Here is a 27,483-nt window from a genome sequence, read left to right on the forward strand (position 1 = left end):
TTAATAAAATACAAATAAACCACTTAGAATTACTTTATGTTTTCTCAGAACAACATCATGTTACTGAAGAAAATAGATAAAAGATTCTGACGACTAACATTTCTTATTAAGGATAATTACATTTATTCCCTCTAACTTGGAATAAATTTGTAATGTACTTTGTAATGATTCTATCGTTAATTGTAATGTTTTTTTTTTTCTGCCCCTCAAACTGGTTAAAAAAAATAAAAAATTTAAAATAACAAAAAAAAAGAAGAAAAAAAAGACAAAATTCAGGAAAAATATATATTTTTTCACTTTTTAAATTTTTTTTTTTTAAGGGTTATTTTTGTCATTTTCATGGCAGAAGGTAGATATTGCAATCCCAATAATAGATTGGGAGAACATTACAAAAATTGTAAAATTTGAGAGAAATTATAAATTTGTTGATAATTAGATAGACTAAATGCACGTTTCCCTTTTATAAATATTTATGTTTTGTTTGAATCAAGCATACAAGTTCAAGCAAGGATGATCTCAATTTTAAGTGAAAATGGAGATGATTTTCAGTTAAAATTTAGTTTTGTTATATATTTAATGATATATACGGTGCCACCTTACTTAAATATAGTGTTACACACATTACCAGTTCAACCTTTAAAACTGTGTTTTTAAAAATACACACATTACCTGTTATTTGAGAATATAGATTTTTTTTCATGTTTTCATACTACCATTTTCTTTCAAATGCACTCCCAAACAAGATACTTTTCACAATTTGTTAAAATCGCACTTTTGACCTACGAAATTTCAAGACTAAACGGGCTCTTAGTATACGCAAAAGAATGGAATTTCTTGTACAAATCCCTGCATTTATCATGAGAGTAGCTTGGTCTTCTTCTTTAGCTCTCTGGAGAAACTTCTTTTGCAAAATTTGTCATCAAAGAAGGCTAAGCCCATTTGAGAGCTTGAGGTTATAATATTGACTATCACTCTTCAGAAAATGACATTCAAAGTTCTACGTTAATGGTAATAGCTAATCTTCAGAAAAATTCACCAATTGACCAGTTTAGTGTTATACATGTAATTCTGTTCTCTCTTTTTTTACTAGGGAAAGAACTAAAACTAGATTGCTGCTTGCTTGACTTACAATCCATTACTGCCATAGAGGACAAAAATACAGTGGGAAAATCGGTTTGATGTTAGACACCTAAACATTAGCACGCAAGCAGTGTTATATACTATGAAGTAGATATATTTGTACAGGAAGTCACTAAATTTTGCTGCAGGATTGATCTTGACCAGCAAAAATATCAGGTTGTGAGCTCCTAAAATAGTCATTAGCATTAGGGATAGGGCATTCGCAAGGGAAATACATTTGTGGAAAACCTGATTGACAACGGTTCACCCCGGGATTTTTTCTTAACCTGTTCGAGACGTCGGCGGGCATGCCTGAGACAATCCTCTGCACCTGATTCATACCTTTCCATGCCATCAATTGTTCGTTGCAGGAATTCTATTGCCAGATCATAGCTGCACAAACCAAGAGACACATCTTAACAAACATAACATCATCCCCCAATAGCTTAAGACAAGACAAATTGAACTTACAATTTGTTTTGTGTCACTTAATTGCTGCCATGTTGAATATATAGATGCAGACATGATGTGCTGATCACATCTATGCATGCGTGTAATCAAAACACTAAGTGCTCAATGAGAAAACCATGGGAAAAATTAAAGATAGGGTGCTAAAATAAAGTATTTCAGCAGTCAACCAAACAATATTATGTTTAATACAATTGCAATAGAAATAGAGGAAATCAATAGGTATAGAAGTAAGCCACAAAATACATAGGAATGGTTAGTGTTCACATTTCCAGAACTCTTGACAAAATCTATTTCCTTGAATCTGAGACAGAGATTCATTTCCAGATATTTTAAGCTTTAAAGTCCAAGATTATAAGTCCTTACTCCTGAGGGCCCAAATTTCATGGTGGTCCTGATAAGACTTTTGAAGACAAACAAGGTGAGCAGTGAGAAAGAAACATTACATATTTTGAAAGAGAAAACATCAAGCAGATCCAAGTTGATGCAGACAAAAGGTTCCAATGCACAAAGGTTGAGACTTTACAAGATTGCTTACTTTTAACAGAATCATATTTCTTATGTTATGAATAATAATTAATAATAACTATTCCCCAAGAGTGCTCATTACTTATCCCTACATATAAAATAATCTGTTTGATAAATCCTGCAAGGAAGGCAGCGACTAAATTACACAGCATTGCAGAAGTAACCATATTAATGAACAGATTAAGAAATACACTTCAATTCCAATAACCAATAACTTAATTAAATACCATCTAGGAAAACAGACCAGAAAACAGGAAAAGTAATCATACCTTCCCATGAAATCATAAGCTGTCGCAAGGTTCTGACATGCCATAATTGAATCTTGTAGATGAGGGCCAAGAGATTCCTCAATGATGTCCTTTGCAACTGCAAACGTCTCAGCAGCTGAGGGCCAAGAGATACATCCATGACGGCTATCTAGCATCAAATATGCTACGCCCAAATTGTTGTAGATATACCCAACCATAATATGCTTGGGACCATAGCTCTCTTTCAAACTTGACGCTGCCAACTCCAAGTGAGGAATAGCCTCTGCCAGCTTATCCGTCATCAAAAGCAACCACCCTATTATTGCATTAGCTTTTCCTTTGGAGGGCTGTTCGTGCGGGAGCTTCTGAAGAAAAGCTACTGGTCTCTTTAACAATAAAATTGCAGTTTCAAACTCTTCCATACTTTCGTATTGCATCGCGATCTTCACGTATGCCTCAACAACTTCCTCTGGAGAGGCTGTCTCTTTCTTGTCAAGAATTCCACAAGCAATCTCCAAACACCTTTTTGAGTCTTCAATTTTTTCTTGCAAATGCAACGCTTTCCCCATTGATATAAACACCGATGCCCGAGTCAAACTATCCTCATCTGTCATCTCAACAACACCCCTCAAAGTATTAATAGCAGTTTCATACTTCCCCAGTGCAATGTGCACATTAGCAGAAAGAATCTCCAAATCGATCAAATCAGAACTTTGACCCCAATTACTCAAAACCTTCCGCGACAACTCATTCTGCTCCAACGCCTTTTCATGCTCCTCTAACACGGAATAGATGACCCCAAGAAGCCTCCTAGCACACGCAACATCCACCGAATTCTGCTCCAAGTGCTTCTCATGTATCTCCAATGCCCTCAAACAGTATGGCAAGGCCTCCTCGAAGTCTAAGTTTGCAAAATATAATTGAGCCAAATCCCGGTTTGCTAAACCCACTTTCCTGCTAAGGCTGCTATCTTTCTCCAACATTTCCTCCTTAAACTCCACACACTTCCTAAGAAGCTCTAGAGCCTCCTCTGTCCTCCCAAGCTCCAACTTAACTTTGACCAACCCACACTGCACTGAGAAAAGCATCCGCCCAAAATCCTCACAACAAAGATCATCATCATTTGGTTGATACCTATCCAAGACCCTAGAAGCCCTATTAAGGTACTCCAAACTACTAGCAAACCTTTTCAATCTACAATTAGCAGAACCCATTATAAATAAAACCGTGGCAGAAGAAAACAGTTGATTATCTTTTTCAAAAACTTTCAAAGCTCTATTTGCAAAAGATAGAATCTTTTCAGGATCCTCTTCTTCCAATTCTAGGATGGCGGCCACTCTCCAGGAATACATTCCTAGCTCTTTCTCATCAAAATCTGACTCCATTTCTTGAAAAGCCTTGATAATTTCCTCCGTGGTCTCTGCAGACTCAAAAGCCTTTTCAAGTTCAGATTTTTCCTTCATTTTTCCCTGCCCAGAAGACAACTGGTCTGGTTTCTCAACAAGGGTCTCCATCTTTCGAACTGATTTTGTCCTAAATTGGTTGGAGTTGAACAATAAGCCATGGGTTTTGGCGCAGGACTTGAGACTGGGATGGGTGGGTGAGATTAGTGGTGAGGAAGAAAAAGAAGAAGGATTGGATACGTAATTTCTAGAAAGAAGAGAGGCGAAGGATTTGAGTTTCTGACGAGAGAGCTGTGAAAGAAGTGAGATTGAAGCTTTTCTCATGATTGAATTCTAGAGACGTTTTGCTGAAAGTTGGGTTTCCTTAAACCTTGGAAAAGCCGTGGTGATTGGGGTTTCTCTGTTTAGCTCGGAGGTGCTCCTTCAGAACGGCAACGTTTTAAGGAAGGAAATAGAGAAAATATTCCAACGGCTAACATTTCATATTTAAGGGAGATTATATGCATTCCATCTAATTAGGAATAAATTTGTATTATCCTCCTTAGAATCTGTAAAAATAAAAAGACAAAATTCAGGAAAATATATATATATTTTTTATTTTTTTAATCGAGGTTATTATTTTCATTTTGATTGCAGAAAAATGACATTACAATTTCAATGATAAATTGGGGGGACATTGCAAAAAAGACATTGTAAATTTATTGATAGTTAGCAAAGGTAAATGCACTTACCCTTTTTATAAATTTTGGATCTCCATTTCAAGTTTAAATGGAGATGAACTTCGGTTAAAATTTTGTTTTGTTGTATTTAATGATAGTGTCACGTCATTATTTTATTTAAAATTTTAAATCTGTGAAATATAATTTGTATTATGAAAATGAATTCTTTGCATTAGCTTTTATTTTACGTACATCTCCGCTGAGTTAACACACTCTATCCACTTTATTTATTTATTTTTTAATGATGTGGAATCTCATGACTTCCGGATCCATCCTTGAAGAGTAAACCCTCGATACACCATCTCACCCGCCAGAATCGTGTATCATGTGAATCTAGAGAATTCCTAATGTGGAATTGAACCCAAAATGTCCGAGTCTACAGTTCTTCGCCACTAGGCTGCATCCAACGGGTTGACACTTGAAAGAGTAGACAATTTTTCATTGAAAACAAAATCTTCTGATGTAAACAAACAGAATGCTTCATAATTTGTTACACAAAACTTATCACTACAGGATCACTAACATATTGGCATCTTGAAAACTCCAAATGATAAGTTCACCGCAATCAAACTCAGGCTGCTTACATACTTTCAATAAGTCAAAAGAACAACAAATCGCCCTCAACACTTCAGGTATAATGCTCAGAAAAACATAAGAAAGCAGCAGTGTGATAGACCATGAAGTAAATCTGTTTGTACGGGAATTCTCTAAATATTGCTGAACTGATATTGACCAACAAGAATATCAGGCTATGAGCTCCCGGAAGAGACATTAGTATGAGGTGAGGGTAATGCCTTCATCGGAAGGTCGTTTGATGATGAACCACAGGCTTTTTTCTTCAGCTGTTCGAGAAGTCGGCGGGCTTCTCTGAGCTCATCTTCCGCACTTGAGCCATGGCTTTCCCAAGCATCAATTACTCGCTGCTGGAATTCTATTGCCAGAGCATAGCTGCACAAACCATGAGAGACATCTCAACAAACATAACATTTTCTCTAATAGCTTAAGATAAGATAAGACAAATTAAACTTTACTATTTCTTTTTGTGTCACTAAATTGCTGTCATGATGAATATATACATGCAGTCATTATGTGCTATCACATCTATGCATGTGTGTATCTTCACACTAAGTGCTCAATGAGAAAACCGTGGGAATAATTAAAGATAGGGTGCTAAAATAAAGTATTTCAACAGCCAACAAACAATATTAAATTATTAATACAATTGTCAAAGAAATAGAGGAAATCAATAGGTATAGAAATAAGCCACAAAACAAGCCAATTTAAGCAAACAGTCAAATCCTGGACTCTTGACAAAATCTTTTTCCTTGAATCTGAGAAAGAGCGATGCATTTCCAGATATTTTTAGCTTTAAGTCCAAGATTATCAGTCCTGAGGGAGGTTTAGATTTCTGAGGAAGACATGCAGGATTGGGTGGGTGTAACTACAAGCCCAAATTTCATGGCGGTCATGATAAGACTTTTGAAGACAAACATGGTGAGCAGTGAGAAAGAAACATTACATAGGAATGGTTAATGTTCACATTTTCAAAGAGAGAACATTAAGCAGATCCAAGTTGATGCAGACAAAAGGTTCCAATGCACAAAGGTTGAGACTTTACAAGAATGATTACTTTTAACAGAATCATATTTTTTATGCGATGAATAATTAATAATAACTATTCCCCAAGAGTGCTCATTACTTATCCCTACACATAAAAGAACCTGTTTGATGAAGGCCTCAAGGAAAGGAAGCAACTAAATTACTCAGCATCGCAGAAGTAACCATATTATTGAACAGATTCAGAAACACAATTCAATTCCAATAACTAATAACTTAATTAAAGACAATCTAGGAAAACAGACAAGAGACCAGGAAAAGCAATCATACCTTCTCATGGTATCATAAGCTTTTGAAAGGTTCTGACATGCCTCAATTGAATCTGCATGATGAGGACCAAGAGATACATCCATGATGTCCTTTGCCACAGCAAACATCTGAGCAGCTGACTGAGGTCTATCTAGCTCCAAATAGGCTGCGCCCAAATTGTTGTAGATGTACCCAACTCCATAATGCTTGGGACCAAAGCACTCTTTCAAAATTGATGCCGCCGACTCCAAGTGAGGAATAGCCTCTGCCACCTTACCAGTCAACAAAAGCAACCACCCTATTCTTGCAGTAACACTTCCTTCGGAGGCCTGTTCTTGCGGGAGCTTCTGAAGCAAAGCTGCTGATCTCTTTAACAATGAAATTGCAGTTTCAAACTCATTCATATTTTCGTATTGCATTGAGATCTCCGAGTACGCCTCAGCAACTTCCACTGGAGAGGTCGTCTCTTTCTTGTCAAGAATTCCACAAGCAATCTCCAAACACCTTTTTGAGTCCACAAATTTTTCTTGACTACAAAAGGCTTTCCCCATCGTGATAAACACAAGTGCCCGAATCTTACTTTCCTTATCTGCCGTCTGAACAACACCCTTCAAAGTATTAATAGCGGTTTCATACTTTCCCAGTGCAATCTGCATATTAGCAGCATCAATCTCTGCACGGAGCAAATCAGAACTTCGACCCAAATTTTTCAAAACCTTTCGCGACAATTCGTTCTGCTCCAACGCCTTCTCATGCTCCTCTAACCCAGTATAGATAACCCCAAGAATCCTCCTATCATATGCACCCTCCACCGAATTCTGCCCCAAGTGCTCCTTATGTATCTCCAATGCCTTCAAACAGTACGGCAACGCCTCCTTAAAGTTTAAAATTGCAACATATGCTTCAGCCAAATCCCGGTTTGCTTTACCTAGTTCCATGCTATCTTTCTCCAACATCACCTCCTTAATCTCCAAACACGTCCTAAGATGCTCAAGAGCCTCCTCTCTCCTCCCAATCGCCGTCTTCACATTGGCCAACTCAAGCTGCACTGCATGAAGCACCGGCCTAAAATCCTCACCACTAATACCCTCTAGCTCTAACCTACCCAAGATCCTATTAGCCCTATTAAGGTACCCCAAACTATCAGCAAACCTTTTCAAGTCATAATTAGCAGAACCCATTAATTGCAAAGTCATGGCAAGAGGTAAAGAAGGCAGTTTATCATCTATATCAAAAGCTTTCAAAGCTTTATTTGCAAAAGATAGAACCTTTTCAGTATCCTCGCCTTCCTGGTCAAGTTTGAGGCCAAGTTTCAAGGAAGCCAACCCAAGCTCTCGCTCATCAAAAGCTGGCTCCATGTCTTTAAAAGCCATGAGCATTTCCTCCGTGGTATTCGCAGACTCAAAAGCCTCTTCAAGCTCAGTTTTTTCCTGAATTTTTCTCTGCCTAGACGACAACTGGTTTGGTTTCTCAACAAGGGTGTCCATATTTCGAATTGGGTTTGTCCTAAATTGGTTCGGCGTGAACAATAAACCATTGGTTTTGAAGCAGGGCTTGAGATGGGTGGGTGAGACTAGTGGTGAGGAAGAAGAAGAAGGACCGGATATGTAATTTCTAGAAAGAAGAGGGGCAACGGATTTTGGTTTGTAACGAGAGAGGTGTGAAAGAATTGAGACTGAAGCCTTTCGCATGGTGGAATTTTAGAGAAGAGAGGTTTTGCTAAATGTTGGGGTTTCCTTAAACCTTTGAAAACCCCTTTAAATCGAGGTTTCTCTGTTTAGGGGTTGAAGGAAGAAGTAGACTCGGAGGTCCCTCAAAACGACGTTTTACGGAAGGAAATAGAGAAAATACTCCAAATCGAGAAAGAGAGAAAATGTAAATTATAATATTACTCGTTTGGTGTATATAACTTCAAGTGCTCATGCAGAGCATATTTGTGATAGATCTTTGCATTTGTGTACATTTTTTGGATGAGGACTCATGTTATTATGTTCTTCAATTTATTTATTTATTTATTTTTATATATAAAATTTGGTCATTTAAGATGAGATATACACGTATATGAGATAAGTGACTTCACAAATCCCTACTAGGATGTCTCAATTTCTATAAAATTTGAGCGATCTAATTACTGAAAATTTCGATCCAAAGTTTTTGAGCTCAAAACATATGTAAGGTTTTATTTTGTAAATAATGTGGATCCATTAGCTTATAAGATTGGTATAAATTGAGAAAACGTAAGATGAAGAATAAATATATATTTTTCCAAAAAATACGTTTACCTCCTTCCAACTTTTAAACAATTTGCAATGTCCCACGAACTTGCAAATATTCAAAAACAAAGAGAAAAAATTTAAAAAAATAATAAATAAAAAATAGACAAAATTCAGATTTTTTTTTATTTTTTATTTATCTCTAAATTTGTTTTAGGGGTATTTTTTTGTCATTTTTGCATTAAAAAAAAAAAATTGAGACATTGCACAAATTTCGAAGAGAGAGGGACTGAAATTGACATGCATAACTATTGGCTTGTACTTATAAAAAAAAAAAAACTATTGGCTTGCACCTAATCTCCTACTGTAGCAAGGGCGCGCCAAGCTCTTGTATCTCAAATGCTGTGTTTCATTTTTATAGATAGGTAAGAGTGGGAGTAAGCTAAGTTTTAGCAATGTAGGACAAAAGTCGGCATTGTGTTTTATGAAAAGGCTAGACAAACAACACAAGGGAAAGTAGGACTTTGACTTGTGTTGGGCACTTTGACCATGTGAGAGGTTGGAGGTTGGACTTGGATTCTTGGCATGGAGATGAACATGTGGGAGGAGTTTGGATCCTTTTGGCATGGAGATACTCATCAAGTGTGGGACACTCTTCCAACTCATCAGCGGAGCAAAAAAATCATATGAGCAACTATTAAAAAAAAAAAAAAATCATATGAACAATTATACATGGTGGGATACACTTTCTCTTTCTCAGTGTAAATACATTAAATAAAGCAATTTTATATATATACGAGTCGAGCCAAGCTTATACGAATTTGCTTCGTTTAATATTGGAGTAAGAATTTGTGTTCATAAACAGTTCATTTAATAATCGAATTGAGCTTATACGAGCCGATCTCGAGTTTGCTCGCTTACACCCCTACATGATCCAATTCACGATACATAGAGATTACAATAGGCCATTTTATAGATGAATCAAAATCATAAGGCATTGGCTTACAATGACGGGCTACATACATACTCTCAATAAATCAAAGGAGAAAAAGATGGCCCTAAACACTATAGAGATAATGCTCAAAAAGAAAAACCAAGCGAGCAGCAATGTGATAGAATATGCAGTAAATCAGTTTATATAGGAATTCTCAAAATTTGGACTAACTTTTTGGATTGCTTTTGACCGCCAAGAATATGAGTCCTTTTTGAAGAGACGTTTGCATATGGTTGAGTCCTCCTTGAAGATACCAAGTTTTATTCCAATTCAGTTTATTAAATTGATATATGTATTGAGGGCATCTGGGCATGTGATTCTCATATGCCTTTTTAAAAAATACATTTGAGAATCACATGCTCTATTACAAATGCACATAAGAATCATATATTTTTAAGAACAAATATTAACTTAATAAGTTGAGTTAGAAGAATTTTCGCTAACTCAGTTTAAAGGAAAACTTGGGAGTCATAGCTAGGCCTTTACGGGAAGCTTTGCACCATCAGCTTCTTTCTTCAGCTCCCCCAATGATGCACCATCAGCTTTTTTCTTCAGCTCTACAAGCAGTTGGCGGGCTTCTCGGAGTTCAGGGCAATGGATTTCCCAAGCATCAATCACTCGCAGCTGGAATTCAATTGCTAGAGCATATCTGCAGAAACCCAGAGATAAATTTAAATGAACATTGATAGCACCCATAATAGCTAAAGATAACACAAGTCAAATTTAACACCCTGATTTTTGTCACTTAATTGCTGCCATGAGGAAAAAACACATGCAGATTAACATGTTTCCTTCACATCTTTGCATGAGGTGCTCGATAAGAAAACCATTGGAATAATTCAAGATAGGGTATCACAATAAAGTACTTCAATTATTGAATAAAAGTACCGTGTATCAGTAGGTATAGAATCCAAAATAGTTTTATATTTAAAATTCACTAAGATCATTAGTCATAGAGGGCAATTTACATTTTCTCAGGAAGACATGAACAGTAAGCTAAAAATCCAATGAATATCACTCCAGCATCATAGGATTTGATGGGGGTAACTATGACCTTAAATTTTATGTAGTCATGATATAGACTTTTGAAAGACAAAAAAGGTATAAAATCTAGCTTGAATTGCATATACCAGCAGCAAGGGAACAGTGTCCAAGGATTCATGGAAAAACACAAAAGTAGAAGAATATATAGCAGGAAACTTCTCTCACTACCGTGTGGAAGATGGTGCCGTCGTGCCTTTTGTGGTATCTATGGAGGAAAATAAAAAATAAGCGTTTTGAAGACTATGAGAGAACTTTGGAAAAAATTAAGTCTTTATTTTTCAACACTTTGTATCTTTACTGCATGTGTTTCTCCTTTGGTGACTAATTATCATGATTTTTTTATTTTTTTTCTACCGCTAATTAGTTGGCTTCCTGTGTACATGGGGCGCCTTACGCTTACTTATCAAGAAAAAGAAACTTAAACTATTCTTAACTATTCCCACAAAAGTGATCACTATTTATCTATACATATAAAAGTTACTCTTTAATAAAGGCCTCAAGGAAAGGAAGTTTCTAGATAAACAGCATCACGGAAGTATCCCTATTATTAAACAGATTTCAAATACAAGGTGTTAAGATCCGCCTAACGCAAGTGGTAATGAAGAACAACAAATACGGAAGTTGGATAATAAACATGGAAAGACAGCAATCTTCAAGAACTACCTTTCATCAATAACGGTTACTGTCCTTACATAAATCAATTCCAATACAGCAAGACAATAAGTTGTATACCATTTCCTTGTTTAAACGCTATTCAGTTTCCTATAAATGTAATCCTAATGCTACAAGAGAAATCATGAAATGAAATATCAATCCAAGTTCTATTATTTTATTTCCAAGTTATTGTGCGTTTCTTATCAATTAGCAATTGATATCTATTTTATGTATTTATTTTATTCTGTGTTCTTATCACAAGGCAATTCTAATAACCAATAAATTATAAATTAATCAAATACCATGCAGGAAATCGGCCCAGTGACCAGGAAAAGCATTCATACCTTCCGATGGCACCATAAGCTTTTGAAAGGTTCTGAGATGCCTCAATTGAATCTGGATGATAAGGACCAAGATATGCATTCAGGATGTCCTTTGCTTCTACAAACTTCATAACTGCTGCCTCAGGTCCATCTCTCTCCCAGTACCCTACCCCTAAATAGTTGTAGATATACCCAACTACATAATGATTCTGGCCAAACCTACGATAAAAATAGCTCAGAGATTGATCAAAGAAATAAACAGCATTTTTCGCATCACCTATCAAAAAACGAAACCACCCGTGTCTTGCAAGATTTCCTCCCCAAAGCCTGTCCCAAGCACCTTCCCTCTCATAATAGCATTTAGATTTCTTTAGCAAAGAGGTTGCAGTTTCAAGCTCATTCATAGTTTTGTACTGCATCGCTATCTCCGAGTATGCATCCTGTTCCGGTTCATCGACAATGAACGTATGCTTCTCGTACCTTTTCTTCTCAAGAATTCCCAAAGCAATCTCCAGACACCTTTTTGAGTCTGCAAACTTCCCCTGATTACAAAATGCTTTTCCCATTGAGATAAACGCCCGAGTCTTACTATCCTCATCAATCTCCAGAAACCTTTTTGAGTCTTCAAACATTCCCTGATTACATAACACCCGAGTCTTACTATCCGGCAGCTGAACAACTCCTTCCAAAGTATTAATAGCGGTTTCGTACTTCCCCACCGCAATCTGCATATCTGCAGCATCAATTTCTGCTAGGAGCAAATCCGAAATAAGACCCAAATTCTTTAAAACCTTTCGCAATAACTCATTCTGCTCCAATGCCTTCTCATGCTCCTCTAACCCAGTGTAGATAACCCCAAGAAGCCTCCTATCACTTGCAACCTCCACCGAATTTTGTCCCAACTGCTTCTCATGTATCTCCAATGCCTTCATACAATGCGGCAACGCCTCCTTAAAGTATAATTGTGCAACATAGCATTCGGCCAAATACCGGTTTGCTTTACCCAACCCCAGACCGTCCTTCTCCGAAATCACCTCCTTGATGTCCAAACACTTCCTAAGATGAGCAATGACCTCCTGCCACCATCCAAGTCCAACCTTCAAATTCGCCGACTCAAACTGCACGGCGTAAAGCAGTGGCCTAAAATCCTCATCACTACATCCCTCTTTCTCTAACCTACCCAATATCCTATCTGCCCTATCAATGTACTGCAATCCATCAGCAAACGCAAGCTCACCCCCCAAGTCATATTTAGCAGAACCCAACAAGTGCAAAGTCCAGGCAATAAGTAAAAAAGCAGGTTCATCATCCTTATCAAAACCTCTCAAAGCTCTATTTGCAAAAGATATAATCTGTTTAGGGTCCTCACCGTCTTCTTTAAGTTTGAGGCCAATTCTCAAGCAAGCCGGTGCAAGCTCTCTCTCATCAAAAGCAGACTCCATCTTCTTAAAAGCGTTGAGCATTTCCTCCTTGGTCTTTGCAGACTCAAAAGCCTCTTCAAGCTCACATTTTTCTTTCAGTTTTCTCTGCCTTAACAGCAATTGGGTTGCTTTATCAACAAAGGACTCCGTCTTTTGAAATCGCTTTGGTGTAGTCTTATTGACCTTCAATAGTAAGCCATGGGCACGGGTCCAGAGCTTGGAAAGTGCGGGTGAGTCCAGTGGTGCGGAAGAGGAAGAGGAAGAGGAAGGGGAAGCGTAGTTTCTGTAAATCAGAGGGGAAAAAGATTTGGGTCCCTGACGAGAGAGGTTTAAGAGAAGTGAAATTGGATTTTTTCTCATGGTGCAACTTTTGAGACGTCTCTGGATATTTGCTGAAATTAGAGTTTCAGTAAACCCTTACAAAACCCTTAACTGAGGTTTCTCTGTTTTGGAACAGAGAATACCAAACCCATTTTGTCGTGTATACAGGTTCAAATGCTCATGAATTACAGATATTTTCCCTTAAAAGTTTTAATTTCCATTACTACCGCCCTGTTTGCCATGGGCCCTGGAACGGTACTGTTTTAGGGTTGATACTGTAGGTTTTTTTTAATAATATATGTTTGATTAGTTTTAGTAAAAAAATTTTGGAGAAAAAAGTGAAAAAATATATTTTATATGAAAAAATGTAAAAAATTTGTTTTGTAGTAATTTTTTTATTTGAATAATAAAAAAAAAATGATATGATATAAAAAATAGAGATATTAAGATAAATTTTGAGGTGAAAATTTTTTTTTTTGGAGATTGAAGGAGGCCTTAGAACAGTACCGTTCCAGGGCCAATGGCAAACAGAGCCATATTATAAAGTAAAGACAACAAATTATTATTTCCTTTTTCATTTCTTTTCTTTCACTTTTGGGTATAACACAATCATATAAAATATTATAACATTATCCAAAGAGAATATAAATATTGTGACATTTTTTTGGGAGAAATAATAAAGGCACAATTTTTTGATATTATTTTTTAAAAAAAATAGTATTTTTCTTCATAAAAAGGGTCTGGTCATTATTATGAAGAAAAATTCATTTTTTTTTTTAAATACCAAAAAAAAAAAACAAAACAAAACCACATAGGATGTTATTGCTTTAAAATTTTTCTTTTTCTTTTATTTTGTTTTTTAAAAAAAAGACCAAATAAGAAAAAAGTTGAGTTAAAATTGTGCTTTTATCATGCCTCCAAATCTTTTACTTTCTCACCTTTTGCAATATATGATCAATACTTTACCAACATGAATCATATTTCATTAAGATTGCATTTGATGTAAAATGGTTTTTGAGAGACATTAAAGTTTGCGTTGAAAATATTTTGGAAAAAAAATTATTAATTTCCATTTTTGAGTGAGACCCTAAAAGTAATATGAAAAATTGTTTTTCATTAATTGGTTGGTATTTAAAATAATAACAGGCCCTACCGGCTACCACCTCCTCTTTTGCTTCTCTCTCACCTTTGTTGAAATATTTTCAAAATAAATATATATATATAGATAATATTTTGTGTCTTGAGAATGTTTTAAATAGAAAGTTTTAAAAAATATTGAATGAAAGTTATCCCATATTAGAAAGAGACAGTTAAATAAGCTATTCTCGGGTACACTCTAATACATGTTACCGTACGGTGCAAAGTACCGGACGCACGCAGCGCGCGTGGCATGGGTTGTAGGGCGCTAGTGGCATTGGAGCTTGGAGCAATCTGATCATGACCATTCATTTTCGGTCAAATTTAGGTGTCAGTTGGATTATCAGTTTATAGCAATTTAATTTTTCGAAATTCAAAGCAACAGTTTTATTTCGAAATTCAAAATAACAATTTTATTTTGAAATTCGAAATTATCTGAGAATAGATAATCATTTATGATAATTCAATTCTCTTTAATATATTTGTTTGAATTAAAAGAAAAGAAAAGAAAAGAAAAAAAAAAAAAAGATTATCCTTTTATTTTTTTGGCCTGATTAGAATAAAAAATTTGAGGGTATTTTCGGATTTTATCTTTGTTTGTACAAAACATAGTTATAATATAAAAGTTTCTAAGATTCATTGTATTCTGAAAAAAAATTTGCCATACCAATTCTGGTTGAACAAATATTTTCTTAAGAAAAGTGACCAACACAACTCAGTAGCATTTTCGTTTTCAGTATTTTTCCCTAGTTGTATAACAACCTTTCTCTTCTCCTCCCTCACGACCCGCACCTGCTACCAGTTCCTCCGCCGCCACGCCATCCCGGTCGGACACATCGACTCCCTCCTTTCCGGAGCCGTCAAAGAGGCTGCCGACCAGCTTGGATTAGTCCAAGGACGCTATCGCCGGTGGCGTGAGCGGTAATCATCCAACCTTTGTCTTTATGATCCTCAAGTAATAGCGAAAATTCTGTTCCTTTCTTGATTGTGGTAAATGTTAGAAATGTAAATAAGAAATACCCAGAAAAATAAACAAGTGAATACTGAATCTTTCAATCTGGTTAAGACTCTGAAATATCCAAAATTTTGCATTAGCCCATGTTTGTAGCTGAAAATAAATCCCTTAGTAATGCTCATGTTTTTAGCTGAATGTTTGTAACTTTGTATCTCAGTGTTAATGTGTTTGTACAAAGTTTCCATCACAGGCCTATAGCCTTTTATGGATGTCACTGCATCTTTTTTCGATGAATAAATTTTTTTACTAACAAACAATCAGTACAAAAACTCTCCTTTTTAACACAAACTGCTGAAATACAATCTGCAGAACTTTTTTACAATCCTCAGTGTGAACTCTAACACAATTATGCAGAAAAACACACTCAACATAATTCTACAGAACCTCAACACAACCCACACTAGACACTACTATTCTCTATATTATTCCATCATTTACACCAAAAAGATGTTACCGTATCTGACAAAGTATTGGATGTATCAGGGGAACCATCTGAATCATGGAGGCTAATTCACTTATTCAAAAACCCATTAAGAAGCAGAAACTGAATGTAGAACAGGACATTGATGGGAACAGTAATTGCTTAGGTAACTTACCCGAGGAGATTCTTCTACACATTCTTTCCTTTCTTCGAACAGAAGATGCTGTTAGGACAAGCGTGCTTTGCAAAAGGTGGGAATACCTATGGGCTTCGATTCCCAATCTAGATTTTAACTTGTTACATGCCTCGCACGCTAAGCGAAAGCTTAGGAGACCACTTTTTATGAAGTTTGTGGACAAGGTGTTTTGCCTTCGTGACTCCTCTGTTATAGAACGATTCAGTCTCTGTTGTGATGTGCTAAGTGATGCATCTCGTGTTAATACGTGGATCTCTGCTGCAGTAAGGCATAATGTTCAAGAGTTGTTTATTACGCTTGAAAACATCAAAAGAGAATTTTCACTGCCTTATTGCTTGTTTACTTCCAAGACATTGACAAGCTTGGACCTTTATACGAGCTGTATCTTCAAGCTTCCCTCTACAATTTGTTTCTCAAATCTCAAAGTCTTGAATATTGGAAAAGTAACATTTTCAGATGAATACTTAACCCAGCAGTTTTTCTCTGGTCTGCCTGTCCTTGAGGAGTTGGAATTAAACCGTTGCAGCTGGGTTGATCTCAAGGTTGTGCGTATTTCTGCTCCCAAGCTTCATTCTATGAGCATATTCGAATTTGAGTGTTATGGGGATGGTTGTCAGTTTATGATTTTTGGAGTTGGTCTCAAAAATTTTAATTACTGTGGTTGTCTGTTAAACGAATATTGCTTATATGAGTCATTCTCACTAGAAAAGGCAAGTATTCATCTTGGAACTAATGATACATCAGAACAAATTGCTCATCGCGTGCATAAGCTTCTTACAGGGCTCTCCAACGTACAATTCCTAAGACTTTCCTCTAAGGTGGTTAAGGTATGCCTGCGTCTCTCTTTGTAAATTCATATTTTACTGTAACATATCAACATAATGCTGGAAAAATTATGCTCTCCTTTGCATTGCTTGCATAAATGTGGTATGATTTTAGTGGTAAAATCGGAAAGGGTAACAAACCGAAGGTAAAGCTAATGTCATATAAAGGAAAGTAACCTTTCTATGTTTTCATGCTATTTAAGTTGTCTTTTATTTCTTTTAGTATCTGTATAGCTTTTGGAAAACCATTGGATAAGTGCTTCTCTGATGGTGATGAAAGTGTCCATATGTTGTTTATGTTTCTACTCTTAGGCTATGTGTTATTGATATTAAACAGAAAATTCTTCTGCCCAGAAAAAAAAAATAATAATAAATAAATAAATCTTGGTTTGGTCAGTAAGACTTGAACGAAGTCTTACCCTTGTCCTATACAGTCTCTTACTACTAAATTCAGATGACTTTCTACCTATATTAGTGAGTGATTAGAAATTGCTGATTAGGTTTGTGTTTAATTCCAAGTTATTCTTCTCAAATCTAATTTGATAATTATTAATCACTCTCCACTATGATCCTAGCATGCTTTAATATCGTGTTTGTCATTTTCATTTGCTTTGTTTCTGGATGTATTTTAATTATGATGCATTACTTTATCCTATGCTTAGGTTCTAAGATATGCAGCAGAACTCCTACCTCATATGCCTATGTTCAATAACCTGGTGAGCTTGATGTTCAATGTCACTGAAATGTCAATAGATCTTAGTTCTGAAGCACTGCTGAAGATATTGCAAAGATCTCCTTGTCTTGAGAATCTGAAATTTTGGACGGTAACCTCACTTGATCTACAATGTCTACTATCTTGTATCTATTCCTTCTTATTACAGCTGATTTACAATGATGGATAAAACATTTATTTTGAAATGATCATTTAGGGCGGTCTGACATCAAATTGTGAGGAAGAAGATGATAGGATATTGGACCCAGTGCCTTCATGTTTTTTGTCCCATCTCAAGCGGATTAAAGTCGATAGGTATGATGGAGATGAGAATAGGCTTTCTGCCATAAAAATTTTGCTCAAGAAGGCAGTTGTCTTGGAGAAAATAGTTATATTTTTCTCGGTGTTTCTGAGCTTAGAGAATCGAGTGAAGTTTTGTAAACAGTTGATAGAGCTCCCTAGAGGATCACACAATTGTAAAATTGTTGTGAAATGGTATGATTGTTCCCCTGATAGGTCAACAAAATGTAAAATTGTTTTGTCCTGATCTTTTATTGAGCCCTTGCTCTAGAAAAAAGCCATGAAATTCCTGTATTTTTTGGAAATGTAAAGTATGGCTCGTGCTAATTCTGTGAAGTTGGAATATTTGTGTGTGCGAATTTGGTTTGTTCTAGTTCCGTGATAATTAGTTTTAAATCCCTGAATCTATAAGCTTATACTTAATTTTATGTGATCAATATTTGCTTTTTATTTCTTTTTGGTTCTCTCATTTCCAAGGAGGGCTATACTTATTCTCTTTTTTTACACTTATAAATGACTTTTAAAATTACCATTGAATATGAGATTGATCTTTATTAAATTTTGATCTAATGATGATTTTAAAAGTCACTTATGAGTGTGAAAAAATTATGTAAAAAAGTGAAAATAAGTGTGTATTATTCCTATTTTTTTGTCTTAATTCAATGTCATATGTGATGTTATCTTTGGAAAATTGATTGCAGATTAAGCCACATTAAACTACCATTTTATTACAAAAACCTATGCCAATAATCAAAATTGTTAAAAAAATGTAAAATAATGATGTTTGTAAACTAAATTTATATAAATACCCTTATTTTAAAAAAATAATAAATAAAAAATGGCTACAAATCAAGAGCAAAAAATGTGCCTTTCTAAGTTTACTAACCGGAGAAAATAGAGAGAATTTAAAATGAAGATGATCATTTTTCACGGTCATGTGCCTAGCAGAAACACAATGAGGGAACCATTAAAAGAAAGATTATGGTTTTACTTATTTAAACTTGACTAATCATCGCCAAAGAAAAGTAATTCATGAGCATATGCCATCTTTCGTATTGGTGTGTGAGCAGGTACCTGCCAATGCCATCCGTGTTTTCGCACCCTCAACTTCTCAAGAATTTCCACAACAATCTGCAGACACCTTTTTTCGGCCGCAAACTTCCCCTGATTACATAATGTTTTTCCCATCGAGATAAACACCCGAGTCTTGCTATCCTCAACAATCTCCAGAAACCTATTTTCGTCTGCAAACTTTCCCTGATTACATAATGCTTTGCCCATTGAGATAAAAACCCGAGTCTTACTATCCAGCGGCTCAACAACTCCTTCCAAAGTGTTAATAGCGGTTTCGTAATTCCTCCCCACCGCAATCTGCAAATCCGAAATAAGACCCAAACCTTTCGCAACAACCCATTCTGCTTTTCTAACCCAGTGTAGATAACCCCAAGAAGCCTCCTATCACTTGCAACCTCCACCGAATTTTGTCCCAACTCCTTCTGATGTATCTCCAATGCCTTCATGCAATGCGGCAATGCCTCCTTAAAGTGAAAGTGTGCAACATGCCATTCGGCCAAATACTGGTTTGCTTTACCCAATCCCACCAGACCGTCCTTGTCCTTCTCCGAAATCACCTCCTTGATCTCCAAACACTTCCTAAGATGAGCAATAACCTCACGAGCAATATCCTCCTCGCTCCATCGAAATCTGATCTTCAAATTCGCCAACTCAAACTGCACGGCGTAAAGCAGTGGCCTAAAATCCTCATCACTACATCCCTCTCTCTCTAACCTACCCAATATCCTATCAGCTCTTTCAAGGTACTGCAAACCTTCAACAAACGCATCCTCACCCCCGAAGTCATATTTAGCAGAACCCAACAAGTGCAAAGTGAAGACAATAAGTAAAAAAGCAGGTTCATCATCCCTATCAAAACCTCTCAAAGCTCTATTTGCAAAAGATATAATCTGTTTAGGGTCCTCACCGTCTTCTTTAAGTTTGAGGCCAATTCTCAAGCAAGCCGGTGCAAGCTCTCTCTCATCAAAAGCAGACTCCATCTTCTTAAAAGCGTTGAGCATTTCCTTCTTGGTCTTTGCAGACTCAAAAGCCTCTCCAAGCTCAGATTTTTCCTTCAGTTTTCTCTGCATTAACAGCAATTGGGTTCCTTTTTCAACAAAGGAGGACTCCGTACTTTGAAGTCGCTTTGGTGTAGCCTTATTGAATGCCTTCAATAGTAAGCCATGGGCATGGGTCCAGAGCTTGGAAAGTGCGGGTGAGTCCAGTGGTGAGGAAGAGGAAGAGGAAGCGTAGTTTCTGTAAATCAGAGGGGAAAAAGATTTGGGTCCCTGACGAGAGAGGCTTAAGAGAAGTGAAATTGGATTTTTTCTCATGGTGGAACTTTGAGACGTCTCTGGATATTTTCTGAAATTAGAATTTCATCAAACCCTTACAAAACCCTAACAACTGAGGTTTCTCTGTTTTGGAACAGAGAATACCAGACCGTATTTGTCGTGTATACAAGTTCAAATGCTCATGAATTACAGATATTTAATGACAACAAAAATTAAATATTATTTTAAGGGATATTTACAGATATTTGCTGTAAATTTAAGGGATATTTACAGATATTTTCCCTTAAAAGTTTTTATTTCCATTACTTTATTATTATAAGGTAAATACAACAAATTATTCTTTCTTGTTCCTTTTTCATTTATTTTCTTTCTCTTTTGGGTATAACACAATCGTATAAAATATTATAACGTTATCCAAAAAGATATATGTTGATCAATACTTTACCAAAAAGATGAATCTAAATATTGTGACATTTTTCTTTTACTTTTTCGCCCTCCACATCACACCTTTTGCAATATATGATCAATACTTTACCAACTTGAATCTTGTTTTCTAACTTGCAAATATCTTACTCATATTTTATTGATGTAAAATGGTTTTTGAGAGACATTAATATTTTTGAAAAAAAATTAGGATTAAATACCTTATTTCCCCTAGGGTTTTAGCACTTTATTTTTTGCCTCTAAAGTTTCATTTAGATCGCAGGAGATACTGTGGTTTTAATAAAGATAGAGATGGTACCTCCGTTAAAATTTTATCCAAAACTTAATGAAATACCACGTCATTCTGGTGTTTTCGGGCACCCCATGGAGCTAAGAGGGTGGCCCATGGAGCCTAGTAGGTGACTGAAACCTCCCCAAGACCCACTGGGGTGGCCAGCCCACTCCCATGGAGCCAAGGGGGTGGCCGAAACCACCCCCATCCGAGCCACCCCCAATTTTTTTTTTTTTTTTGAAAAAAATATATTTTCTAATCTTTTTAATTTTTTTTTTAAAATTAAAAAATTAATTACATAACACGTGGCGATATTTGATTGGTGCTGACGTGGCGTTCCGTTAAATTTATGTTGAAAGTGTCCATATGTTGTTTATGTTTCTACTCTTAGGCTATTTGTTATCGATATTAAACAGAAAATTCTTCTGCCCAGAAAAAATAAAAAAAAATAAAAAATAAAAATCGTCCTTTGGCTGGTAAGACTTGCACCAAGTCCTACCCTTGTCCTATACAGTCTCTTTCTACTAAATTAAGACGACTTTCTACCTATATTAGTGAGTGATTGGAAATTGCTGATTAGGTTTTTGTTTGTTCTAAGTTATTCTTCTCAAATCTAATCTGATAATTATTAATCACGCTCCACTATGAATCTATGATCCCAGCTGCATGCTTTTATATCGTGTTTGTCATTTTCATATGCTTTGTTTATGGATGTATTTTAATTATGATGCATTACTTTATCCTACGCTTAGGTTCTAAGATATGCAGCAGACCTCCTTCCTCATATGCCTATGTTCAATAACCTGGTGGGGGTTTGGTGTTCAATGTCACTGAAATGTCAATAGCTCTTAACTCCGAAGCACTGCTGAAGATGTTGCAAAGATCTCCTTGTCTTGAGAATTTGAAATTTTCGGTAACCTCACTTTATCTAAAATGTCTACTATCTTGTATCTATTCCTTCTTATTACTGCTGATTTACAATGATGGATAAAACATTTATTTTGAAATGATCACTTAGGGCGGTCTGTCGTCAAATTGTGATGAAGAAGATGATAGGATATTGGACCCAATGCCTCCATGTTTTTTGTCCCATCTCAAGCGGATTAAAGTCGATAAGTATGATGGAGATGAGAATAAGCTTTCTGCCATAAAAATTTTGCTCAAGAAGGCTGTTGTCTTGGAGAAAATAGTTATATTTTTCTCAATGTATCTTGCACAAAGCTTAGAGAATCGATTGAAGTTTTGTAAACAGTTGATAGAGCTCCCTAGAGGGTCACACAATTGTAAAATTGTTTTGAAATGGTAAGATTGGTCTGCTGATAGGTCAAAAAAATGAAAAATTGTTTGGTCCTGATCTTTTCTTGAGCCCTTCTCTAGAAAAAAGCCATGAAATTCCTGTATTTTTTGGAAATGTAAAGTATGACTTGTGCTAATTCCGTGGATTTGGAATATTTGTGTGTGCGAATTTGGTTTGTGCTAGTTCCGTGATAATTAGTTTTAAATCCCTGAATCTATAAGCTTATACTCAATTTTATGTGATCAATATTTGCTTTTTATTTCTTTTTGGTTCTCTCATTTTTTAGGAGTGATATACTTATTCTCTTTTTTTACACTTATAGATGACTTTTAAAACTACCATTGAATATGAGATGGGTCTTTATTGAATTTTGATTTAATGGTGATTTTAAAAGTCACTTATACGTGTGAAAAAATTATGTAAAAAAGTAGAAGTGAGTGTAGCATTATTCCTCATTTTTTGTCTTAATTCAATGTCATATGTGATGTTGTCTTCGAAAAATTGATTGTAGATTAAGCCACATTGAACTACCATTTTTTTACAAAAACCTAGGCCATTAGGACATGCAATTAACTGTACAAACATTTACAAAGTAAGAAGAACAAGAGACTCTTCTCAAGTACCAGAATATTGTCGCTCGCATATCTAAATTTTAAATTTATATAATTTTCTAGAATCTAGAGCTTTGATTTCTGAAACCTCAATCGATCTCATCCGTCCTTACACCTAATAGCGAAGACTCCAAATCTTCCTCATCTTCTCCGCTTTCCCGCTTCCCCTGGAGCCCAAGAATTAGAGACCCCTTCCAACACACAAAAATAGATCTGTCGACAAAAAATCTAACAAATCCAGCTTGATCAAACTTAGCTCGTTTACACCCGGTCCACCTCCAAAATTTTGATAGATATTTTTCTTTTCCTTAAAAAAAAGGTTACATAATTCAATGCTTATTAAAAGTTTTTATTTCCATTACTTTATTATTAAAAGGTTGGTTGTAGTTTGGGGAATGAATGTAAAGACAACAAATTATTCTTTCTTGTTCTTTATTTTTTATTTTTTTTGTCCTTTTTCATTTATTTTCTTTCTCTCTTGGGTATAACAACAATCGTAATAAAAATATTCTAACATTATCCAAAGAGATTATATGTTGATCATTAATTTAACTAGATGAATCTAAATATATGTTGGTCCATTTAAAAATTAATAAATTTTAAACAATAAATTAATAGATTTCTGAAAAATGGGCCATGTCACCTATGATTAAAATAGTCAAAAAATAAACTTTTTAATGAAGTTAAGCATTTCTCTTTGCAATATATGATTTATACTTTACCAACATGAATCTTGTTTTCTAACTTGCAAATATATGACTCATATTTCATTAATACTGCATTTCATGTAAAATGGTTTGAAAGACACTAATATTTTTCGTTGAAAATATTTTTCAAAAAAAAAAAATTATTAATTTCCATTGTTTAGGTGGAACCCTAAAGGTAATATTAAAAATATTTTTCATTTAGAGCTTAATTTCCATTGTTTAGGTGGCTCTTGTATTCTTTTTTCAGTTATGAATAAAGAGTATTTCCAATTTTCAAAAAAAAAAAAAAAATTCATTACTCGATTTGTATTTAAAACAAGAGAATAACTTCTTTGGGTTGTGGCAAAAAACAACCATTTTGTGCCCTTCAACCGCCTCTTCTGCTTCTCTCTCACCGTCTTCTTCTCCTCCCTCACGACCCGCACCTGCTGCCACGCCATCCGGGTTGGATCCATCGACTCCCTCCTTCCCGGAGCCGTCAAAGAGGCTGCCGACCAGCTCGGATTCTTCCAATCCTCCGGAGCCTCTTCCAAGGACGCTGTCGCCAGTGGCATGAGCGGTAATCATCCAACCTTTGTCTTTATGATCCTTAAGTAATGGCGAAAATTCTGTTCCTTTCTTGATTGTGGTAAATGTTAGAAATGTAAATAAGAAAGACCCAGAAAAATAAATAAGTGAATAATGGATCTTTCAATCTGGTAAAGACTCTGAAATAGCCAGAATTTTGCATTAGCCCATGTTTGTAGCTGAAAAAAAATCCCTTAGTAATGCTCATGCTTTTAGCTCAATTTTTGTAACTTTTTATCTCAGTGTTAATGCGTTTGTACAAGTTTCCATTACAGGCCTATAGCCTTTTATGGATGTTACTGTATCTTTTTTTGAAGAATATTTTTTTTTACTAAAACAATCTGTACAAAAACTCTCCATTTTAACACAAACTGGAAAAAAAACTGCAGAACTTTTTTTACAATCCTCAGTGTGAACTCTAACACAATCATGCAGAAAAGAAAAACACACTCAACATAGTTCAACAGAACCTCAATACAACCCAAACTACTATTATCTATATGATTCCATCATTTACACCAAAAAGATGTTATGATATCTGATAAAGTATTGAGTTTTTCAGGGGAACCATTTGAATTATGGAGGCGAATTCACTAATTCAAAAATCCCAAAAGAAGCAGAAACTGAATGAACAACAGGACATTGATGGGAACAGCAAATGCTTAGGTAATTTACCTGAGGAGATTCTTCGACACATCCTTTCCTTTCTTCCAACCCAAGATGCTTTTATGACAAGTGTACTTTCTAAAAGGTGGGAATACCTATGGGCTTCAATTCCCAATCTAGATTTTGACATATTACATTCCTGGCATCCTAATAAAAGGCGTAATAGAACGCTTTTTATGAATTTTGTGGATAGGGTGTTTTGTCTTCGTGACTCCTCTGATATAAAAAGATTCACTTTCTGTTGTGATGTGCTAAGTGCTGCATCTCGTGTTAATACGTGGGTCATTTCCGCAGTAAGGCATAATGTTCAAGAGTTGCATATTGAGCTTCAAAACTGCAAAGGAGAATTTTCATTGCCTTATTGCTTGTTTACTTGTAAGACACTGAGAAGCTTGGACCTTGATGTGCGTTGTATCCTCAAGCTTCCCACTACAGTTTGTTTCTCAAATCTTAAAATCTTGACCATCGGAAAAGTAACATTTTCGAATGATTACTTAACCCATCAGTTTTTCTCTGGTCTGCCAGTCCTTGAGAAGTTGAAATTAAACGGTTGCTATTGGGGGGGACTCAAGGTTTTGCGTATTTCTGCTCCCAAGCTTCATTTTCTGAGAATAGGTGAGTTTGAGAGAGAAAATTTGAGCTTTAGGGATGGTTGTCAGGTTATGATTTTTGGAGTTAGTCTCAAAGAATTTAATTACTGTGGTAGTCTCCTCAGCAAATATTGCTTATATGAGTCACTTTCTCTGGAAAAGGCAGATATTCATATTGGTTATGTTAATACATCAGCACAAATTGCTCATCGCATGTATAAGCTTCTTACAGGGCTCTCCAACGTAGAATTCCTAAGACTTTCCCCTAATGTGGTTAAGGTATGCCTGCTTCTCTCTTTGTAAATTCAAATGCTACAGTAACATATCAACATAATGCTTGAGAAATTAAGCTCTCATTTGCATTGCTTGCATAAATGTGGTATGGTTTAGCTGTAAAATTGGAAGGGGTAACGAACCAAAGGGTAAAGCTAGTGTCATATAAAGGGAAGTTACCATTCTATGTTTTCATCCTATTTAAGTTATGACAGATGTTACACGGGCATTCTTGTGGATGGGGAAATGTCATGACACAGAGAGTTTTGACTCCTAAGGAATCAATTATAATGCAGATGAAAACTTGTCTGAAATTATTTCATCAGCAAATGACAGAATTTAATCATATTCAACATTTTTGAACTTCTGCTTGCAAAACACTGTCTGTGTGGGTTTATCCAGTCATTTTGTCATTATGGTATAGGTAAATGGTTTGGAGAAGGCTTCCACTCAATGGGTAGCATGGTCATTCTGGTTCAGGTTCACACGAGAGAGATTATTTAGAGTATCCGTGTGTGTATCATGAACTCACTTGAGATATTTTCCAAGGTGTTTCACTCCCTTGTAACAAGCCTCACTCCTATAATCTCTTACTACTAAATCCAGATGACTTTCTACCTACATTAGTGACTGATTGGAAATTGCAGATTAGGTTTTTGTTTAATTCTAAGTTATTCTTCTCTTTGCTAATCTCATAATTATTAATCATGCTCCTCCATGATCCCAACATGTGTTTTATATTGTGTTTGTCATTTCATTTGCTTTTTTTTTTAGAAGTATTTTAATTATGATGCATTGCGTTATCCTGTGCTTAGGTTCTAATACATGCAACACAACTCCTACCACATATGCCTATGTTCAATAACCTGGTGGATTTGAAGTTCAGTGCCAGTACCTATGGGTTCCATTTCGGTGGAACGTCAGTAGATCTTGATTGTGAAGCACTATTGAAGATATTGCGAAGATTTCCTTGTCTTGAGAATTTGGAATTTTTGGTAACCTCACTTGATCTACAATGTGTACTATCTTATATCTATTCCTTATTATTACTGCTAATTTACAATAATGGATAAAACATTTATTTTGAAATTATCATTCAGGGGGGGCTTACTTTGTCGTCAAATTGTGAGGAAGATGATAGGATATTGGAACCAGCACCTCCATGTTTCTCATCCCATCTCAAGTGGATTAAAGTCTATTATTATGATGGAGATAAGAAGAAGCTCTCTGCCATAAAAATTTTGCTCAAGAAGGCTGTTGTCTTGGAGAAAATAGTTTTAATTTCCTCATTGTATCCTAGAAAGAACTTGGATAATCAAGTGAAGGTTGTTTGTAAACAGTTGATGGAGCTCCCTAGAGGCTCACAGAATTGTAAAATTGTTTTGGATTGGTATGATCCTTCTGCCAAAAGACGTGAAATTGTTTTGTAATGAGCTTTTCTTGAGCTCTTTCTCTAGAAAATCGCCATGAAATTCCTGGTTTTTTTTTTTTTTTTTTTTAAAAAAAATATAAAAGTATGGCATGCTAACCTTCTACCTTACCTAGGTAAGTTGTTATGGAATGTTCGTGTGTGCTAATTTGGTTTGTGATAACTCCGTGATAATTAGTTTTAAATCCCTCAACCTATATTTTTGTGATTAGTATTTGCTTTTTTTTTTTTTCTTTTTTTTTTGGTGTTGTGGTCTTAATTCAATGTCTTTTGAGATGTTGTCTTTGGAAAATTTATTTGAGGGTAGTTCTATTCTTTAAGGAGATTTAATATCTCAAAAAAGGAATATTTCGT

General features: G+C 35.6%; 5 protein-coding genes and 1 pseudogene across 5 annotated transcripts; 2 read left to right on the forward strand and 4 right to left on the reverse strand.

Annotated features, from left to right (window-relative positions):
• Positions 1-995: 995 nt before the first annotated feature.
• Positions 996-4,155, reverse strand: LOC132166349 (protein KINESIN LIGHT CHAIN-RELATED 2). The gene is given in 3 exon segments (XM_059577151.2): positions 996-1,340; positions 1,342-1,512; positions 2,385-4,155. Coding segments are annotated over 3 exon segments (1,965 nt in total). The 5' UTR covers positions 4,091-4,155; the 3' UTR covers positions 996-1,252.
• A 748-nt stretch (positions 4,156-4,903) lies between these two features.
• On the reverse strand, positions 4,904-8,211 carry LOC132166693 (protein KINESIN LIGHT CHAIN-RELATED 2). The gene is made up of 2 exons (XM_059577558.2): positions 6,373-8,211; positions 4,904-5,433 (listed from the first exon to the last, which is right to left on the reverse strand). Exons 1-2 carry the CDS (start codon positions 8,040-8,042, stop codon positions 5,235-5,237), a joined length of 1,869 nt encoding a protein of 622 aa, XP_059433541.2. The 5' UTR covers positions 8,043-8,211; the 3' UTR covers positions 4,904-5,234.
• Positions 8,212-9,542: 1,331 nt separating this feature from the next.
• Positions 9,543-13,471, reverse strand: LOC132166191 (protein KINESIN LIGHT CHAIN-RELATED 2). The gene is made up of 2 exons (XM_059576970.2): positions 11,601-13,471; positions 9,543-10,207 (listed from the first exon to the last, which is right to left on the reverse strand). The coding sequence occupies exons 1-2, from the start codon at positions 13,358-13,360 to the stop codon at positions 10,033-10,035; spliced, it is 1,935 nt and encodes a 644-aa protein (XP_059432953.2). The 5' UTR covers positions 13,361-13,471; the 3' UTR covers positions 9,543-10,032.
• A 1,682-nt stretch (positions 13,472-15,153) lies between these two features.
• On the forward strand, positions 15,154-18,271 carry LOC132166270 (F-box/LRR-repeat protein At3g59190). The gene is made up of 4 exons (XM_059577061.2): positions 15,154-15,379; positions 15,957-16,917; positions 17,577-17,738; positions 17,844-18,271. Exons 2-4 carry the CDS (start codon positions 15,973-15,975, stop codon positions 18,171-18,173), a joined length of 1,437 nt encoding a protein of 478 aa, XP_059433044.2. The 5' UTR covers positions 15,154-15,379; positions 15,957-15,972; the 3' UTR covers positions 18,174-18,271.
• Positions 18,272-18,777: 506 nt separating this feature from the next.
• On the reverse strand, positions 18,778-20,415 carry LOC132166207 (uncharacterized; annotated as a pseudogene).
• Positions 20,416-23,956: 3,541 nt separating this feature from the next.
• Positions 23,957-27,190, forward strand: LOC132165764 (F-box/LRR-repeat protein At4g14103). The gene is made up of 4 exons (XM_059576444.2): positions 23,957-24,163; positions 24,734-25,706; positions 26,516-26,695; positions 26,801-27,190. The coding sequence occupies exons 2-4, from the start codon at positions 24,750-24,752 to the stop codon at positions 27,128-27,130; spliced, it is 1,467 nt and encodes a 488-aa protein (XP_059432427.2). The 5' UTR covers positions 23,957-24,163; positions 24,734-24,749; the 3' UTR covers positions 27,131-27,190.
• Positions 27,191-27,483: the final 293 nt, after the last annotated feature.

Source organism: Corylus avellana, chromosome 11 (genome assembly GCF_965113065.1).
Source record: "Corylus avellana chromosome 11, dhCorAvel1.hap1.2, whole genome shotgun sequence".
NCBI lineage: Eukaryota > Viridiplantae > Streptophyta > Magnoliopsida > Fagales > Betulaceae > Corylus > Corylus avellana.

What these genes read in the sequence shown, in the direction of transcription:
- LOC132165764 (XM_059576444.2), top strand. Translation starts at nt 24,750, where the DNA reads ATGGAGGCGAATTCACTAATTCAAAAATCCCAAAAGAAGCAGAAACTG. An exon ending in TTTCCCCTAATGTGGTTAAG is followed by an intron (nt 25,707 to 26,515) that starts GTATGCCTGCTT and finishes TCCTGTGCTTAG; the next exon opens with GTTCTAATACATGCAACACA. An exon ending in TTGAGAATTTGGAATTTTTG is followed by an intron (nt 26,696 to 26,800) that starts GTAACCTCACTT and finishes ATTATCATTCAG; the next exon opens with GGGGGGCTTACTTTGTCGTC.
- LOC132166270 (XM_059577061.2), top strand. Translation starts at nt 15,973, where the DNA reads ATGGAGGCTAATTCACTTATTCAAAAACCCATTAAGAAGCAGAAACTG. An exon ending in TTTCCTCTAAGGTGGTTAAG is followed by an intron (nt 16,918 to 17,576) that starts GTATGCCTGCGT and finishes TCCTATGCTTAG; the next exon opens with GTTCTAAGATATGCAGCAGA. An exon ending in AGAATCTGAAATTTTGGACG is followed by an intron (nt 17,739 to 17,843) that starts GTAACCTCACTT and finishes ATGATCATTTAG; the next exon opens with GGCGGTCTGACATCAAATTG.
- LOC132166191 (XM_059576970.2), bottom strand. Translation starts at nt 13,360, where the DNA reads ATGAGAAAAAATCCAATTTCACTTCTCTTAAACCTCTCTCGTCAGGGA. An exon ending in GCTTATGGTGCCATCGGAAG is followed by an intron (nt 10,208 to 11,600) that starts GTATGAATGCTT and finishes GGGTTTCTGCAG; the next exon opens with ATATGCTCTAGCAATTGAAT.
- LOC132166693 (XM_059577558.2), bottom strand. Translation starts at nt 8,042, where the DNA reads ATGCGAAAGGCTTCAGTCTCAATTCTTTCACACCTCTCTCGTTACAAA. An exon ending in GCTTATGATACCATGAGAAG is followed by an intron (nt 5,434 to 6,372) that starts GTATGATTGCTT and finishes TGGTTTGTGCAG; the next exon opens with CTATGCTCTGGCAATAGAAT.